This window comes from Podospora pseudocomata, chromosome 7, assembly GCF_035222375.1.
Source record: "Podospora pseudocomata strain CBS 415.72m chromosome 7, whole genome shotgun sequence".
In the NCBI taxonomy this organism is placed as follows: domain Eukaryota; kingdom Fungi; phylum Ascomycota; class Sordariomycetes; order Sordariales; family Podosporaceae; genus Podospora; species Podospora pseudocomata.
In genome coordinates, this window is record NC_085891.1 from 582,456 (window position 1) to 596,987 (window position 14,532).

A 14,532-nucleotide genomic window follows, 5' to 3' on the forward strand; every position below is an offset into this window, starting at 1 on the left:
CCGGGACTTCTGCTTTTGAACCGGATTTCAACTTTGATTTGGAACCAATGTCGTCCACTCAAGAAAAGGCTTCGAAAAATGACCGACCTGACCATGAATTTTGGAATGCCTTCATCCACAGCACTCTGCTTCCATGGCGTCACAGGGACTACGTTCGGGCTGCCTACATGACCATTCTTCTCCACGAAAATAGAGATCGCGGTCTCCTCGAGATAGCCAGCGACTTCGCCGCCAACATGCTTTCGTTGAAGCAGCGGGCGTCCCGGTTGAACCATCAGCCTGAGTCACGGTGAGTTTTCCTAGTCGTCACTGTCGTGATCTCAGTATCGTCTAACACTACGCAGAACAGAAACTGTTTTTTGGCTCTATCAAATCAAATCGGCTATTGAGGCTGCGCAAGGATCTTCAACTGATGACAAGCACTTCACACCGCCCTCGTTCGACATGGTACTCGCTAAACGCCCGGAACTCCTTGACCGCAAGCTGATCGACCAGTACTACAGCGTGTATCTTCAGAACATGTGCTATACTCATCGGTATTATGTTTTACCCAATCTCAAGCCTCTTGAGCCACCCAGAAAAGCTCCAAGGTCTTTCTTTGGGTTCGGCAACAACTCTGCGCCGGAACCTTTTGAGCATGAGCGCTATCTCAACATGGCCTTTGCCATTGTCCAGCGGTATCTGCGCGAGGGTGAAACCCGACGAAGAAGCTGGTTCATCGAGCGAGGGTTTGATGCCCTGCGTCAACAGTTCATGCGTATGAGGGCGCCAGTGGACGCTCGCACTGGGGTCTTTGCTGAAAAGCCATCTTCGGGTTTGGAACCATTTTCAGAAACAAAAGCCTACTTTTATGTCCAGCTTGTTCACATTGCCCTCACCAAGCTCACCACTGGTGGTCACCATGACATGGTTCAAAGAATGCGGTATCAAACGTTCAAACGAATCTTCGGCATCGAACCCAACATCTGGAAGAAACACTACAGCGCGAAACGATGGACGAGTTTCAAAGCCCTCGGGGGTTTCCAGCCACCTGATCTCAAGCCCCTCCCGGATACCATTGACGCTTCGTACAACAAGGGCAGCAGCATTTTCCTTACCGCTTTAGAAGGTTCTGGTGGCCCTTCCGATACCAAGGAATCCGTCAAACCCAAATCCTGGGACGACTTGTTTCTCAAAGAAGGCCTCGAACCCGAACTCCCCCTCGAAGAGGTCATCGCCTTCCACCGCTCCATCCTCCTCGAAGACGCTAAATCCATCGACCCCACCGCCCCCCTATCCCCCTCCCACCTCCCCACCCCCGCCCACTTGCTCAAATACATCTACACCACCGTCCTCACCGCCAGCTCCATGGCCACCCTCCCCACCCGCGCAACCCACTGCCTCTCCATCCTCCTCCAGCACGCCCCGCTTCCCAAAACCCACCTAATCTTCTACCTAAACTACCTCCTCAACTTCTGCACCCCAGGCATAGAAATAGCCTACCCAGGCCTCTTCCCCTCGAACAAGACCCCCTCCTGGCAGGAAAAAATCCAGTTCCGTCCCATCACCACCACAACCACCACCAATCCAGAAACGAACAAAACAGAAACAAGACACACCCGGTATCACAACTGCCCTTGTCACAACGGCACGCCGCTTCCTTATTATATTGGTCCATCGGCGTGTGAATACCCCATTAACTTCCCCTATGAGCACCCACCTCAGTTATACCACGGTTGTTCCTGCCATAAGGAAGAAATGATTGATCAGGATGAGCTGGCGGAGATTGTGGCGGGGATGTATGCCGAGAGAGAGGCGAGTGAGGTTTGGAAGGGGGGGCAGAGGGATAGACACACGGGGTTTGACAAGAAAATGGTGAGAGATCGGGAGGAGATGTTTGTTGAGTGGGTTAGGCGGTGGCCTGAGTTGGTGTTTGTGGAGTTTTCACCTGGGGGGGAGAAGAGGGGGTTGGTGGAGATTTGGGAGGGGAGGGAAAGGGAGATTATTATGTTGATGAGGGAGGAGGATGGAGGGGTGGGGGTTATGGGGGTGGTGCCAGTTGCGGATGGGGAGGGGGAAGAAGAGGGGGAGGGGGATGAAAAGACTTTGGCTGGGGATCGGGAGGTGAGGAGTGGAGACGAGGAGGATTGGGAGCTGTTGAGTCAGGCTGGGACGCTGTGTTAGAAATGATTGTGGGTTAAGACAGTTTTTCGCCGTTGAATGAAATTTGGCAGGCTCGTTTATGTCAACCGTAATGCTCGTCTCCCTGATGCTCTGCTTCGAATACAGTTCATGCCTGCCCCCCTTCGGCTTTGTGTGCCCGACCTGGGACCCGTGACAGCGTTATTTGAAGGTGCTTTGATAACAAGATGATCACGTCGGTCCTCCGCAGATACCACAGGCCTGTTGGTCACCAAAATCACTCTCAGTCTCGTCTTTGCCCCTCTTTGATCCAGCTGTCCAAACATTCTGGATGCAGCTTCCACCCAAGGAAACTCTTCCGCAATGTCAACGTCGATAACAATGTACAAATTGGCCACAGAAGCCAGTAGGCTTGCCACTATCAACCAATAGTCCTCTGCCGTGACAGCTCTGTAGAAGCGTGCGCAGGCATTTGCTGCATCGAGCTCAGTCAGGACGGTCCCGGGAAGTTGCATTATCTGTGAGATCAGGTATTTCATCACCGAAGTAACTGGCACCTGCTTGGACTCGTAGTGTGGGATTTTCAGCGCCCATATAACTGGAATGTTGGAAGAGCGGAGAAGTGTCAGTGTCGATATGATCAGACCTCGAGTCTGGTCTCTCGAGTGATAGCCACCGCGAATGAGCGCTAAAGATCTGAGCTTCGAGGCGGATGAGAACGCCGTCAACTTGGAACTAGCCCAATCGAATGTGCATAAAAAGGCACCTCGGCCAGCTCTCTCGGTTGCTCTCTGAAGAGCTATGTTGCGTCTGTATGTTGTTTCTGGTTCCGGAAGGAGGTGATACTCCGCGGCTTGCCGAAGAGACTGACAAATTTGAGCAAACTGCAAATCGTTCAGACGGCAGTTGGTATCAATGAAGCTGTTGATCGCCCTACTTTCCAATCCTACTGATTGGTTAACGATATTATCTCTCATGATTCAACGAGGATGGGAAAAACAACTCAAGATTATGGCCTTCAGCTCTCTCACCTCCTCATGCATAACGGTAAGTTGGGAGCCTTCATTATCGATTTTGCGGTGAATCTCCCTTTGCTCGGCTTGTGAGCCAGAAGCGCTCAGGGTCTCAATCAGCTCAGATCGCTCTTTAACGTTTTCCAAAAGATCGGCATATCGCAGTTCAGATGGGCGGGACAACGAGTGCCAGATGTGCTTCAGCTTCCCTTCCTCGTACCATCTTTTGCTTCGTACCAGGAACTTGATAATGTTGGCATATAGCTCAGCGACGGCACGCTTCATGCGTTTGGTAGGATAAAGAATAAGTGATAGCTCTGCGCGAGGGAGAATCGATCCAATCTGGCAAAGACCCTTGGCGAGGGTAGAACATGCATTTTCGTGGTTGACAAACGCCTGAACGATCAGTCAGTCGACATTCTTTCAGTCAATGGTAAACAGAAAACTGAAACATACAACAAACAAGAACTTCATGGCACCCCAAGCCAAAGAAACATACTCCGGGTTGTGTTGAATGAGACATTTCATCACATTGTCGTAGTGGCAGAGGAGATTAGAGAATTTGGTCAAGTACTCTCTAGTCTTTGATTTGACTCGAAGGGACTCGTACTTTTGCTGCGTTTCGGCCAGCGTAGCTTGAAGCTCTGCAAAGCCATGTGAACGAGATATGAATTGGCGCTTGTCTTGATCTTTGGTGAGATGGTCACGGTAAATGCAAATCGCTTCTTCAAACGCATCTGTAGCTGGGTCCAAGCTTCTACTCAATGGTTAGAATCACATATGATCGTAATGGTAATTTGGGGTACCTGGGGAACAAACCCATCATCCACGTCAGCGTTGAACCACTCAGTGAATGAAAAGCCACCGCGTCCAGAGACGCTTAAAGTGGTAGAGGTGGACATGAAAGGAGGATTGATTGTGCATGAGTTGAAGAACTTGATCGACAGAAGACAGAAGGCAAGGAGCATCTGCAAGGCAGAGAGGTTGCTTGCAAAAGCGCTGCGATTTTCACGTGATTTTCTCTGTTGGCTGCCACACCTTTCCCCTCTTTTCAAACGCAGGTATGCCTACGAGAGGTGCCAAGGCAGACTTCCTCGTCGCTTCACTACCTCATTACTTCTATTGTTTCAACGACGCCTACATACTTTAGACATCTTCTTGGGCCAGGATGGCGTCTCGGTACGTTTTTGTTTCTCGTTGTGTAAGAGCTTTCATGTGACTAAAGAACCGAGTAGACAACGTGGAGGATTCAATCCACCTCCTGGAAGACCGATCAGTCAAAGCGGCAGATCTGTGTCCCCTGCCAGGGCGACGTCCCCCGACCACCCTACCGATGACGAGGATGCCCTCCACAGCACTTTCACCATTTCACGGGACAAGACAAGAGAGAGCAACTTCCAAACCCAGCAACTTATTGCCGCAGGACAATCACAGGTACCACAACGGCATAGTCTTAGACCTATGACTTCCGGGGAGTTTACCGGCATGGAGCCACCTAAACATGAAGGTGAAATGCCATACTCTGATGATGAGGCGCCACCACCGCGGAGAACAACCTATGCCAACGGAATACCTGCCGTCCAGAGTTCAAGGTTTGCTCTCCAGCCAGAGCCATCCAAACATTACCAATCTCGTCCGACAAAGTGGAAAACACAACCCCAAAGGCTTGAAGCTGAACAGGAGGGTCTACCCAAAACCAAGGACGCTACCTCTACTGTGAGTCCTCAGGTTTGCAGCACAGAGGACAAAAAGGACCAATCCGATGACTTGGTGTGGGAAGTGGTCTATCGAATCAACAACCAGCATCTCTATCTTGCGCAACCCTACTATTCTGTTGACCACAACGGAGTGAGCTTATTACAGGGCGATCTCGGTCTGACCAGTTTGGCAAGACATTTGGCACGAAAGCCAAACATTGCTTTTGTCGTCTTCCAAGATTATTACACGGTCGACTATTTGGATCAAGCTTCCGGAGCCAGACGGAATGGCCCGGGATATCCTCCCATGGGCCCAGGGATGGGAATGCCCGGCGGAGGGCCCTTAGTATCAACCCCGCCCCGTTCAACACAGCCATCTCCTTGGATCAACGAAACCGTGGGAGAGGCTAAAGACATTGAGACGCCCCCGATATACTTTGAATCTATTGAACCCGTCACCAAAGGAATGCGGGAGGCTCTGAAAGCCCTGCTTTCTTCCAAAAGTGTGTCCTTCATCCGCCAATCCCTCACCAACCCACAGAAAGAGCTCGAGGCACCATACTTCTTTTGGTATTTTCTCAGAGATAAACAGGATGCGATCCGTGAGCTGGCAGAGAAACATCAGTTACATCTCAGATTGCTGGGAAAGTACATCGAGAGTGCTTTCGGCAATACCTATCGTCATGTTGACGACCTTCTCAAACTCGGCAAGATTGAACTGAAGTATCTTCCGTTCCTCATCCGACCAGACGAGGTTTTGGTGACGACTATACGGTCATACGTCCGAGGCTACATTGCCAGTGCGATGGTTCAAATGGGGAAGCCCCCCGAACGGAGGCAAATTCCCGGCGTTCCTCCCCCTGTCATGCAAGAAAACACATTCTTTTACGAGGTGCAGTGCTGGTGCTGGGTTTACAGTGGTTCATCTTTTGCGAGTCGAGACGTAACCCTCCGACTCACAAATGAGCTTGATGGAAACACACTCATGGACGAAGAGATAGAGATCAGGACGCTCTTGGTATATCCTCTTCGGTTCGCTGAAGAGGGAGTCAAAGAGCATCTTGAGGCTGTTGGAAATTTTTGTTGGTCATCTAGAGTGAGGAAGTTGGTGGCCTACTTTGATGGGCATGTAGGTCCTCACCTAATCCCATTCTATTCGACACTGGCTGTGTCACAAGTGCACATACCCTAACCTTTCTTAGGAAGCCGAACGCTTCATGATCGACACCGCCACATATCAAAAGCTCCATCCAGGTGGGATGCTTCGCCGAGATCCGGGATGCTTCGTTCTTGGGGAAGACCCGGGGCCCGAGGACAACGATATCTATGCGTTTCCACCAGAGGTCAAAGGCTTCAATCTGCGACGCAAGGCCTGGGGTGAGTAGCACTTACTTTTTCTTTTGCTACGACTTCATACTAACCTAGGCTATCTCACAGTTGATCTCGATGTTTCAAAGATCATAGAGGTCGAGTGGGACAAAAGAGCGTTTGAGAATCTCGTGCTGAGTGATGTGAAGACCAAGGACTTGATCAAAGCCCTCGTGACAACTCAAGTGGCCGCAGAAAAGGGGACTGACATCATCAAGGGTAAAGGGAAGGGCTTAATCCTCCTTTTGCATGGAGCACCCGGTACAGGCAAAACCTTTACCGCCGAAGCCGTGGCTGAGATTACGGAAAAGCCGCTGTACCGCGTGACATGTGGTGATATCGGGACAAGCCCAGAAAACGTTGAGCAATATCTCGAGTCTGTCCTTTACCTTGGCCAGATGTGGGGCTGCGTCGTCCTACTCGATGAAGCAGAGGTGTTCTTGGAGCAGCGTGGACTGGCAGATCTCAACCGCAACGCACTGGTTTCGGTCTTTCTCCGGGTTTTGGAGTATTACGACGGCATTCTCATATTGACGTCCAACAGAGTGGGAACTTTTGACGAGGCATTCAAAAGTCGAATCCAGTTGTCAATTCACTATGACAATCTCAACATACCGCAGCGGAGGAAAATTTGGCGAAACTTTTTGACCCGCCTGAAGGAGATCGACGCCGAGAGTATCGACTCTGAAGACATTTACGACAGTCTGGATGAGTTTGCCAAGATGGACCTGAACGGCCGTGCTATCCGGAATGCGATCACTACGGCAAGGCAGCTGGCAAAGCACAAGAACGAAGTCGTGAGCAGCTCGCATCTGCAGTATGTCATTGAGGTCGCTTCGAGGTTTGATGATTACATCAAGAATGTCCGGGAGGGAATGACGGATGAAGACTTTGCGAGAGACGGGGGTTATCGTTGATTGTTCTCCCAATTGGATATTTGATTTATATGGCGATGTTTTTTGTTCTATATATGCAGGATGATGTGGACAAGCGTACATGAGTTCCTCAATTTAACGACTCTATCACCTATCCACATTCTCCACAGTGGTGGTTCCAGGCTGCTTGTTCGTCGTGCCATAGTCGACCGCCGCATCGGGGTTGGGTACAAGGGCATTCGCACTAGGCGTCGCCTCAGGTGCTGGGAGCGCACTGACCGTCCGGTCCATTCTCCTCCTCCATGGACGATAAACCAACACTGAGCCAATACCCACAACAAGGAAAAGACCGCAAATGCTGGCGCCAATAATCTCGTAGTGGTCACCAATGGCGCTGACACCATCCCAGAAGCTTCCATCTGGTTCAGCAACATGGTCAATCAAGGACAGCCACTGGATCACACCAATGAAGGCAGAGACAAAGACAGTGATGCTGGTAAGTACAATGGAGTAGTAGAGAATGGCGACAATGTCTCTGGAAAAGGCCTTGTTGGTGTATAGGGCCATCATGAGAGCGCCGTCGGTAGTGTCGACCATGCACATGCCGGCTAAGACAACAGCGAGTCAGTGAAGTTCCTTAAACTTTGGATATTGCCTTCATACCTGTGAACAAAAGAGGAAAAATCAAAATAACCCAAATGCTCGTCCCCTGGGCAGCCTGAATGCTGGCAATTCCGAGAATGGCAATCTCGGAACTGGTATCAAAGCCAAGCCCAAAGAGCATTCCCAAAGGCAGCATCTTCCATGGTCTGTCAACAGCCTTGAACACACCCCTGAAGACATTCGACAAGAACCCCATCCCCTCAAGCCCCATCTGGTCGCCAATGGGATCAGCGTTGGCCTCCGCATCCGAGTCATAGTCCGGAGCCAGCCTCGCCGCTCTCTGTTCAGCGAGGACTTGCTTCAGCCTTTGAACCAAACGGTAAAGAATCCACCCGTTGGCAATGCACAGAATCAACAGGAACGTCCCGGACACACTCGTCCCGATGATACCACCGATGCGCTCAAAGTCATCGAATTTGTCTCTGACAGCACCGGCTGTGGCCGCGAGCGCGATGCAAGTGACAATGACAATCGTTGAGTGCCCCAAGCTGAAAAACGTTCCCACGGCGACAGGGCGTTGACCAGAGGCGATCAGCCTCCGGGTCATGAGGTCAATGGCGCTGATGTGATCCGCATCGAGGGCATGACGAAGACCGAGGGTGTAGGATAAAACAGCCGGCGAGATAAGCTTAGGGAAGTAGTGCAAGACAACGGCTACACCAGCCCAGACCAACAGGTTGATGACCACGAGGATGCTGATGAGTCGGATGGCAGGAAAGGGGATGGCTTTGAGGGGTCCCTTCTCGTAGACGAGCCGGGGCGAGAAGGAAGGCCAGGATATCGGCATCTTGATCGGGCGGGTAGGTGCCGTGCACTTTTGGCGACGACAACGTAGGTAACTGAGAGGGGGCTATGGTATCGGGAAAAGAGAATAATGATGCATGGGAAAGTTTATGTTTTATGATGATTCATAGACTACCGACATCGCAGCCTCTCAAGAGTTCTCTCGTATTTTTCTCGCCGGAAGCTTTGTTAGCTTCCCCTCCCAAGAGTCGTTTCAAGGCATGGTGTTCTCCACCTGGCTGGGGAGGTACATAATCGATAAGCTAATACGCGGTATCGATTTGACAAGCGGTTGGTTTCCTATCAATATTTGTCATGGACGTTATTGGATGGGCTAGCTGTGCAGTGGTTATGGGACTTCGGAAGGAAGCGGTGGTGAGGGTGCACTGAATGGCGGGGTGTTTTGCACTTTTCGGCTGGCGGCTCGCATCGGCAGACGCCGGGTCCCCAGCTCGACGCGGGGATGACAAGCCCAGCTCCACTGTCGGGTGAGTGGGGGGAGTCCGATTTCTGGAGGGACCAAGGGTGCAACTTGGAAACTTTTTAGGGCCGGCAGTTGGTTTAAGTCCTGTTGACTATCTACTAATATCAATTGCTATCTAGAATTCTACCATTCATCTCCCGTTCTTCAACATTTATTATACCCCTTCTCAACACCCCCTACCGCGTCTTCGACACTTCCAGCGGACCGCCTGGCTTGCTGGCAGATATCGCAATATACCGCCACCTCCCGAGCCCTCGATATGTCTCTACCGCAGCGATCGTGTTGATGAAGTGCCTCTCGAGTCCAAGCAGCCGAACGATCAAGTACGGGATGATGGCCAGCACAAAGAACAACCGTGTAATGGGCTTGACGTTCGGTGTGAGATCGTGGACGACGACATTCTCGAACCCCGCATCCTCGGCCATCTTCTTGAACACACCGGGGTGTGATATATCATTTGTTGGCATGGCGGCATACTGGTTGATCTTGCGCATCGAGACTGCCATGTCCTCTGGGGAGTCGGCCATCAGATCGTGGTCGTACTCGAATTGGGCCAGCCGGCCGCCTGGCCGAAGGATACGGTAGAACCCGGCGAGCACAGCTTTTGGGTCCGTGGCATGGACAAATGTTTCCATCGTATAAACCCCGTCAAGCGACTCATCCGGCAGTTTCTCCAAGTGGTGATAGTCCATTTTCCGGACTGTGACAGTGCCTTCAGGCAGCCCTGAACGACCAATGTTGCACTTGGCCTTGGCGATGTGGTGATCAACGACATCGATACCTGAGATGCGCAAGCCATGCGCTTTTGCCATGTGCAATGCGACATGGCCCACGCCGCAGCCCGCATCAAGAACCTCGGCGCCGCGGGGCAGAGCCAGTAGCTCAGCCAGCTTGTCTTCCATTGCCCTCAGGGGCTTCGATAGCGGGAATGGCCAGTATGTATCATGTTTCCAGTATCCAAAATGGCGGGTGCCTCCAAGTAGCAGGCGATACCCAATGCGGGACTCCAGCGAGGAGTAGTAGGATTGCAGGTCAATGTTGGCGTTAACCAGCGGCGTGGTCTCGGAATCGGTCCCCATGTTTGATTCTATACCAGGCTTAGGGGACTCTGGGAATTTCGGGGCTCTGGTGATGGATGTTGGCAAGAAAACAAACGGAAAAAATCACACAGCTGAAGTCGCCAGGAAAAGAGGTGCTGCTGCTGCCAAGCTTTACCGGGCGCCCGTCAAGGGACTCCCAACTGCAACCAATCGTCGATCGTTTAACTTGTTGCGGATAAGCGCCTGGCCAAAAGACGGCGTGCATTTCTGAAAATAACTTTGGCATAAATTGGCAGCTTCAGCGACCTTTGCCATTCTTTTGGTGCCTCAGCGCCTATCACAACCACACAAGAGAATCACTAACAAATCGCCGTATGCCACACTGAATCGAGGTGCATAGTGGCGTTCAGGATTCAATTGTGAAGTACTCCAACTGTTTTCAACATCAATTCAGGCCGAACATGATCGGCAATAATGAGAACACAATGGGGACAGGGCTTCACTGCCTTTTTGCCTTGATATCTCATCTTCCTTCTCCACATCGTCGAATCGGTTGGATGTCGAAATAACCTGTATCCGACCTCGCAAAGGTGTCATGGCTGAATACTCCATTTTGACAAACACCACGTACCTTTCCGAGCTTCGCTATGGTTGGATTCCATCAGGGCAGGATCGCGGGACTTTGGATATACTCTGGTCATGCCTGATTCACCGTGACGCTTTGTTGTTGGGTTGCAACTCATCCCAATGCCGGCTCTTCCAAAGACAAAGTCTACCACCCCTTTTATCGATAGAGCCCACCTGGCTATGGTGGGCTTGCTGGGCCCGGAGTTCTTGTTGGCTATTACACGGGGACAGTTCTCAAGCGCAAGACGGAGCTTTAGAGTAGCCTTCTCATCATCGACCAATTTTTGTGTGAGACGCGAGACTGACGACACATGCAGAAATTCAGGACAGACAAGGTTACCAAAGGTGTGTAATGGAACCTTACATACGCCTTTTTTACGGACATGGGAGGCATGTCTCTTACCAGTCCTGACTATCCGGAGGGGTTTCCCATCAACGCAGAGCAGTTTCATTATCTCGTCAAGTACGGCCATGTCGACTTTCCAGATGTGGAACCGATGAAACTTGGCGAGAGGAACGCTTCTGATAATCTGTTGCGGTATGTGGCTACTTTATCTGTTCACCGAAAAAAGCTAACTTTTACGGGTCCAGGTTCATGACTTTGTGGCAAGCCATTTGGTTCTAGGTTATTGAGATTCAACGTATTGCGCATGGCCTCCCATGCCAACACTCGAGCTTACCGCCTTGTCATATGTATACATCCTGGTGGGGTGTCAGATTTGCTGGTTCAAGAAGCCTTCCATCTCAGTCCCAATGCGCATCCAAACCAAAGACGACGTAAAGATTCAGCAGATTCGAATGTGGGCTAAGAAGCATGTATATGTATAGACCTAACCATATAACGATGTTCGCTATCCCTGCCACTTGCTAACACAGTTATTTCAGACCCATCATGAGCTCCCTGAAGACCCCCAAGCATGGTACCGGACACCCGTGGATTTCATCAGTGGACCGCGATGGCAAATCGGCATCCACTGGGCATACTATACCCGGTGGTTGGAAATCCTCTGTGTTCCACTCTACAGTCGCCCCATCAAATCCAAGCTATGGGACCCCTTTCCGTCTGACGAATGGCTGCCAGCCGAGAAGGGTTCAATACTTCTATTTTTCTCTTTTATACCCGTGGGAATCATAATCTGGTTCTTTGCCGGCTGGGAATTTTTCTTTGCAACACCTATCGAGCAGATCCTTTGGAGGGTATGCGCCAGCTACCACGCCGTATTCGGGGTGTATGGTTATACGTACTATTATACCGAAATATTCAAGTGGCGCAAGGCGAAGACGGATTCCGACAAGCGTTGTCAGTATGTGGAAGCTTCGCCGTCAGAGACGGAAGAAGCGGTAGTCATGGGGGAGAAGACGGGCGACCCTGTCAAGAATCTAACTCCTGTAACGGCTACGGATATCTCCCCGGACAGCAAGGACAATACCAAAGCTGACAACAGCGACATTGAATCTCAGACACAGCCTGCCTCTGAGACGTCAAAGGATGGGTATCATGCACCTTACACGCTACAATGGCTTCCTCCTATGACTATCGCCGGGGTTCTTGGGTTCCTGCGGAACAACTCGGCAAACAGAGACCCCCAAATGCGGCTTTCTTTACGCGTTCTCATTCCAGTGTCGGTCATCTGTGGGCTGTACATTTTATGACGTTTGGCCATCTGGAGTGAGCCTGCCGGGGTTTATGTAACTGTGAATCGATATATGGCATTTTGGGGTGATGGGTGAATTGTCCATTGTATTTGTCTTTTTTAATTGTGGAACCATGACTGTCCTGGCGTTTAAGAGTTCTTGAATATTGGGGGATACTTTTGGTGCACATACAGGATCCTGGACAGGTCAAAATGATTGCATACGGTAGACATTGTTCTTGAAGATATCTCAGACCCTACTTGATGAAAGGCCTGTATCAGGAGTTGCGCTATAGAATGGTTATTCGACATTCTTGGGTGTCGCTGAAGAATGTCTTCAAAGTTCCATCGTGTCTAACCTCCAACAATCCAACTCTAGTGTAAGCATTCGGGGTGGACTGCACCTGTCGAAGGACTAGGGACTTGATGCTGATCCAAGTGTCCACACTATTATGACCCAAGGCCAAAATGTGATAGCATTCTTCTTCTTCTATTTCGGGATATTCGCGAGTTTCCGTTTCGATATCCGGGAGCATCTCGCCAAGGTACTGGTTGTTGCGATCTGGGCGGTTATCCGTCACCCGGGGCATTTTCTTGCTCCAAATGCTCTTGCAGTCCCAGTTCATGCTCGCTTTGACGGGTATCAAGAATCCCATCAGCGTAACGTGACCGGACCGAACTGGCCCAAAGCGATTCGCAGTCGAGGGTTCCGTCTCGCAGTCTACAATGCGGGCGTGGAACTCGAGGCGGTCCAAAATGAAATCCACTGCGCCGGTGATGGAAGCCCACGACCAGGTCGGGGCATAATACTCGGGATGCCTTTTGGAACTGATGACGGGGATACTCGTATCCATCTCGTGGCTTCTCATCCACAATAGTTGCCGAGGAAGACCCCGCCGCCATAAGCCAGCACAAAAGGTGTCATTTTCAGAAAGTTCCCACCCAGTAGCGATGCCCGATAGCGCGGGAAGGCGATCCGAGATGTACGTCAACTCGCGCTGTGTGTATGCCAGCACCATACGACACCACACCTCGCTGTTTCCGTCCTGAGTGCGTGAGAGGTCATGCGCCAGTGTGTTCACCGAAGGGGGAGAACACTCGCAAGCGTTGAAGGTCGCGCAACGCCACTGAAGCTCGTCTTGTGTGTAATACAAGATACGATTAGCCAATTTCTCCTCCTGGTAGGTCCACGCACGCTTCTCAAGGGGCTGTCCTAAGCCCGTCATCCAGCCATGCACACTCTGTGCGGACCGCGTGATTCTGCGGCTGTCCTCGTAGCTCCTTCTAACTCGTCTTGCATAGGCAGTGCTTTTCCTCCCTCCCACGCCACTACACTCAATAGGCAGAACACCCTCCACGCTGGCGGCACGAGAGCCCAAAAAACAACCTCCATCGCCATCGGTAGCACCGCTCGCTGCAATAACAAAGAAAGCGTTGGCATACACCGTCGTCATTTTCGAGGCTTCGATAGCCCAGTCTTGGGCATCACCTTGGATGATACAGAGAGAGTCGATCCAAAGGTACCGTATACCTAGGCGGCGAGTGATGATAACGGCGTCTTGGAAGGTCTTGGTCAGCTTGATCCAGGGTATCTCGGTTTGGAACTGGCTGAGGTTATCGGCTGTCATTTTAATCGTCCTCGCAGCTTTCTCCGGTGAACCCCAGCAATGGCTAAGAGCGACATATCGTGCCGATTCGTTCTGTGGAATATGAAGGCGAAGTCGAGGTGGCTGCTCCGCCGCTCCTATATCGATGACTCGCGTGGGGAGCAGTTGGGGTTCGCCGTCAGCACATCTCTCATGTTCAGTGATGCAGTCGTTGATCCAACGCTCGGCCAGCGCGAAACATTCATCCGAGGAAGAATCGATCGAGACTTCAGTAGACGGTCCGATCCAAGAGCATGAGGTAGGTGAATCGGCATGGCAGTAGATGTCAAGCAGCTTGCGGCTGCCTTCGTGGTCGAGGTAAATCACCTCCAGTGGTCTCCCATCGTCCTGGAGCAAGTCAACTCGGCCATCCTCTTGACTCAAATTTGGCATAGCATGCTCCAGTGCTTTCCAAAGCAATATGCATGAAGCGCAACCATCTTTGACAGAAGCAATCAGTTCTTCAATTTCGAAATGTATTCTGTCGGTATCTGAGGCGTTGAGACCCCAGCACACTTCGCAGGTCGACTCAGACATAATCGGGGGAAGGCGTTGAGTTACCTAGGGTGTAATACCTGAGG

General features: G+C 51.2%; 7 protein-coding genes across 7 annotated transcripts; 3 read left to right on the top strand and 4 right to left on the bottom strand.

Moving 5' to 3' along the window:
* Positions 1 to 2: 2 nt before the first annotated feature.
* On the top strand, positions 3 to 2,163 carry QC762_703520 (uncharacterized protein; the record flags this gene model as incomplete). The annotated part of the gene is made up of 2 exons (XM_062893205.1): positions 3 to 289; positions 345 to 2,163. The coding sequence occupies exons 1-2, from the start codon at positions 48 to 50 to the stop codon at positions 2,161 to 2,163; spliced, it is 2,061 nt and encodes a 686-aa protein (XP_062738950.1). The 5' UTR covers positions 3 to 47.
* An 8-nt stretch (positions 2,164 to 2,171) lies between these two features.
* On the bottom strand, positions 2,172 to 4,077 carry QC762_703500 (uncharacterized protein). The gene is made up of 4 exons (XM_062893204.1): positions 3,954 to 4,077; positions 3,591 to 3,891; positions 3,125 to 3,530; positions 2,172 to 3,067 (listed from the first exon to the last, which is right to left on the bottom strand). Exons 1-4 carry the CDS (start codon positions 4,034 to 4,036, stop codon positions 2,220 to 2,222), a joined length of 1,638 nt encoding a protein of 545 aa, XP_062738951.1. The 5' UTR covers positions 4,037 to 4,077; the 3' UTR covers positions 2,172 to 2,219.
* QC762_703490 (uncharacterized protein) lies at positions 4,025 to 7,187 on the top strand. The gene is made up of 4 exons (XM_062893203.1): positions 4,025 to 4,313; positions 4,370 to 5,960; positions 6,034 to 6,208; positions 6,269 to 7,187. Exons 1-4 carry the CDS (start codon positions 4,303 to 4,305, stop codon positions 7,114 to 7,116), a joined length of 2,625 nt encoding a protein of 874 aa, XP_062738952.1. The 5' UTR covers positions 4,025 to 4,302; the 3' UTR covers positions 7,117 to 7,187.
* On the bottom strand, positions 7,148 to 8,860 carry QC762_703480 (uncharacterized protein). Its single transcript, XM_062893202.1, has 2 exons — positions 7,738 to 8,860; positions 7,148 to 7,682 (listed from the first exon to the last, which is right to left on the bottom strand). Exons 1-2 carry the CDS (start codon positions 8,522 to 8,524, stop codon positions 7,222 to 7,224), a joined length of 1,248 nt encoding a protein of 415 aa, XP_062738953.1. The 5' UTR covers positions 8,525 to 8,860; the 3' UTR covers positions 7,148 to 7,221.
* A 191-nt stretch (positions 8,861 to 9,051) lies between these two features.
* On the top strand, positions 9,052 to 12,324 carry QC762_0105320 (uncharacterized protein; the record flags this gene model as incomplete). Its single annotated transcript, XM_062884253.1, has 2 exons — positions 9,052 to 11,487; positions 11,557 to 12,324. Exons 1-2 carry the CDS (start codon positions 11,332 to 11,334, stop codon positions 12,322 to 12,324), a joined length of 924 nt encoding a protein of 307 aa, XP_062738954.1. The 5' UTR covers positions 9,052 to 11,331.
* Positions 9,181 to 10,083, bottom strand: QC762_703470 (uncharacterized protein; the record flags this gene model as incomplete). Its single annotated transcript, XM_062893201.1, has 1 exon — positions 9,181 to 10,083. One exon carries the CDS (start codon positions 10,081 to 10,083, stop codon positions 9,181 to 9,183), a length of 903 nt encoding a protein of 300 aa, XP_062738955.1.
* A 271-nt stretch (positions 12,325 to 12,595) lies between the features above and the next one.
* Positions 12,596 to 14,488, bottom strand: QC762_703460 (uncharacterized protein; the record flags this gene model as incomplete). The annotated part of the gene is made up of 1 exon (XM_062893200.1): positions 12,596 to 14,488. The coding sequence occupies one exon, from the start codon at positions 14,486 to 14,488 to the stop codon at positions 12,596 to 12,598; it is 1,893 nt and encodes a 630-aa protein (XP_062738956.1).
* Between the last annotated feature and the right edge of the window lie 44 nt (positions 14,489 to 14,532).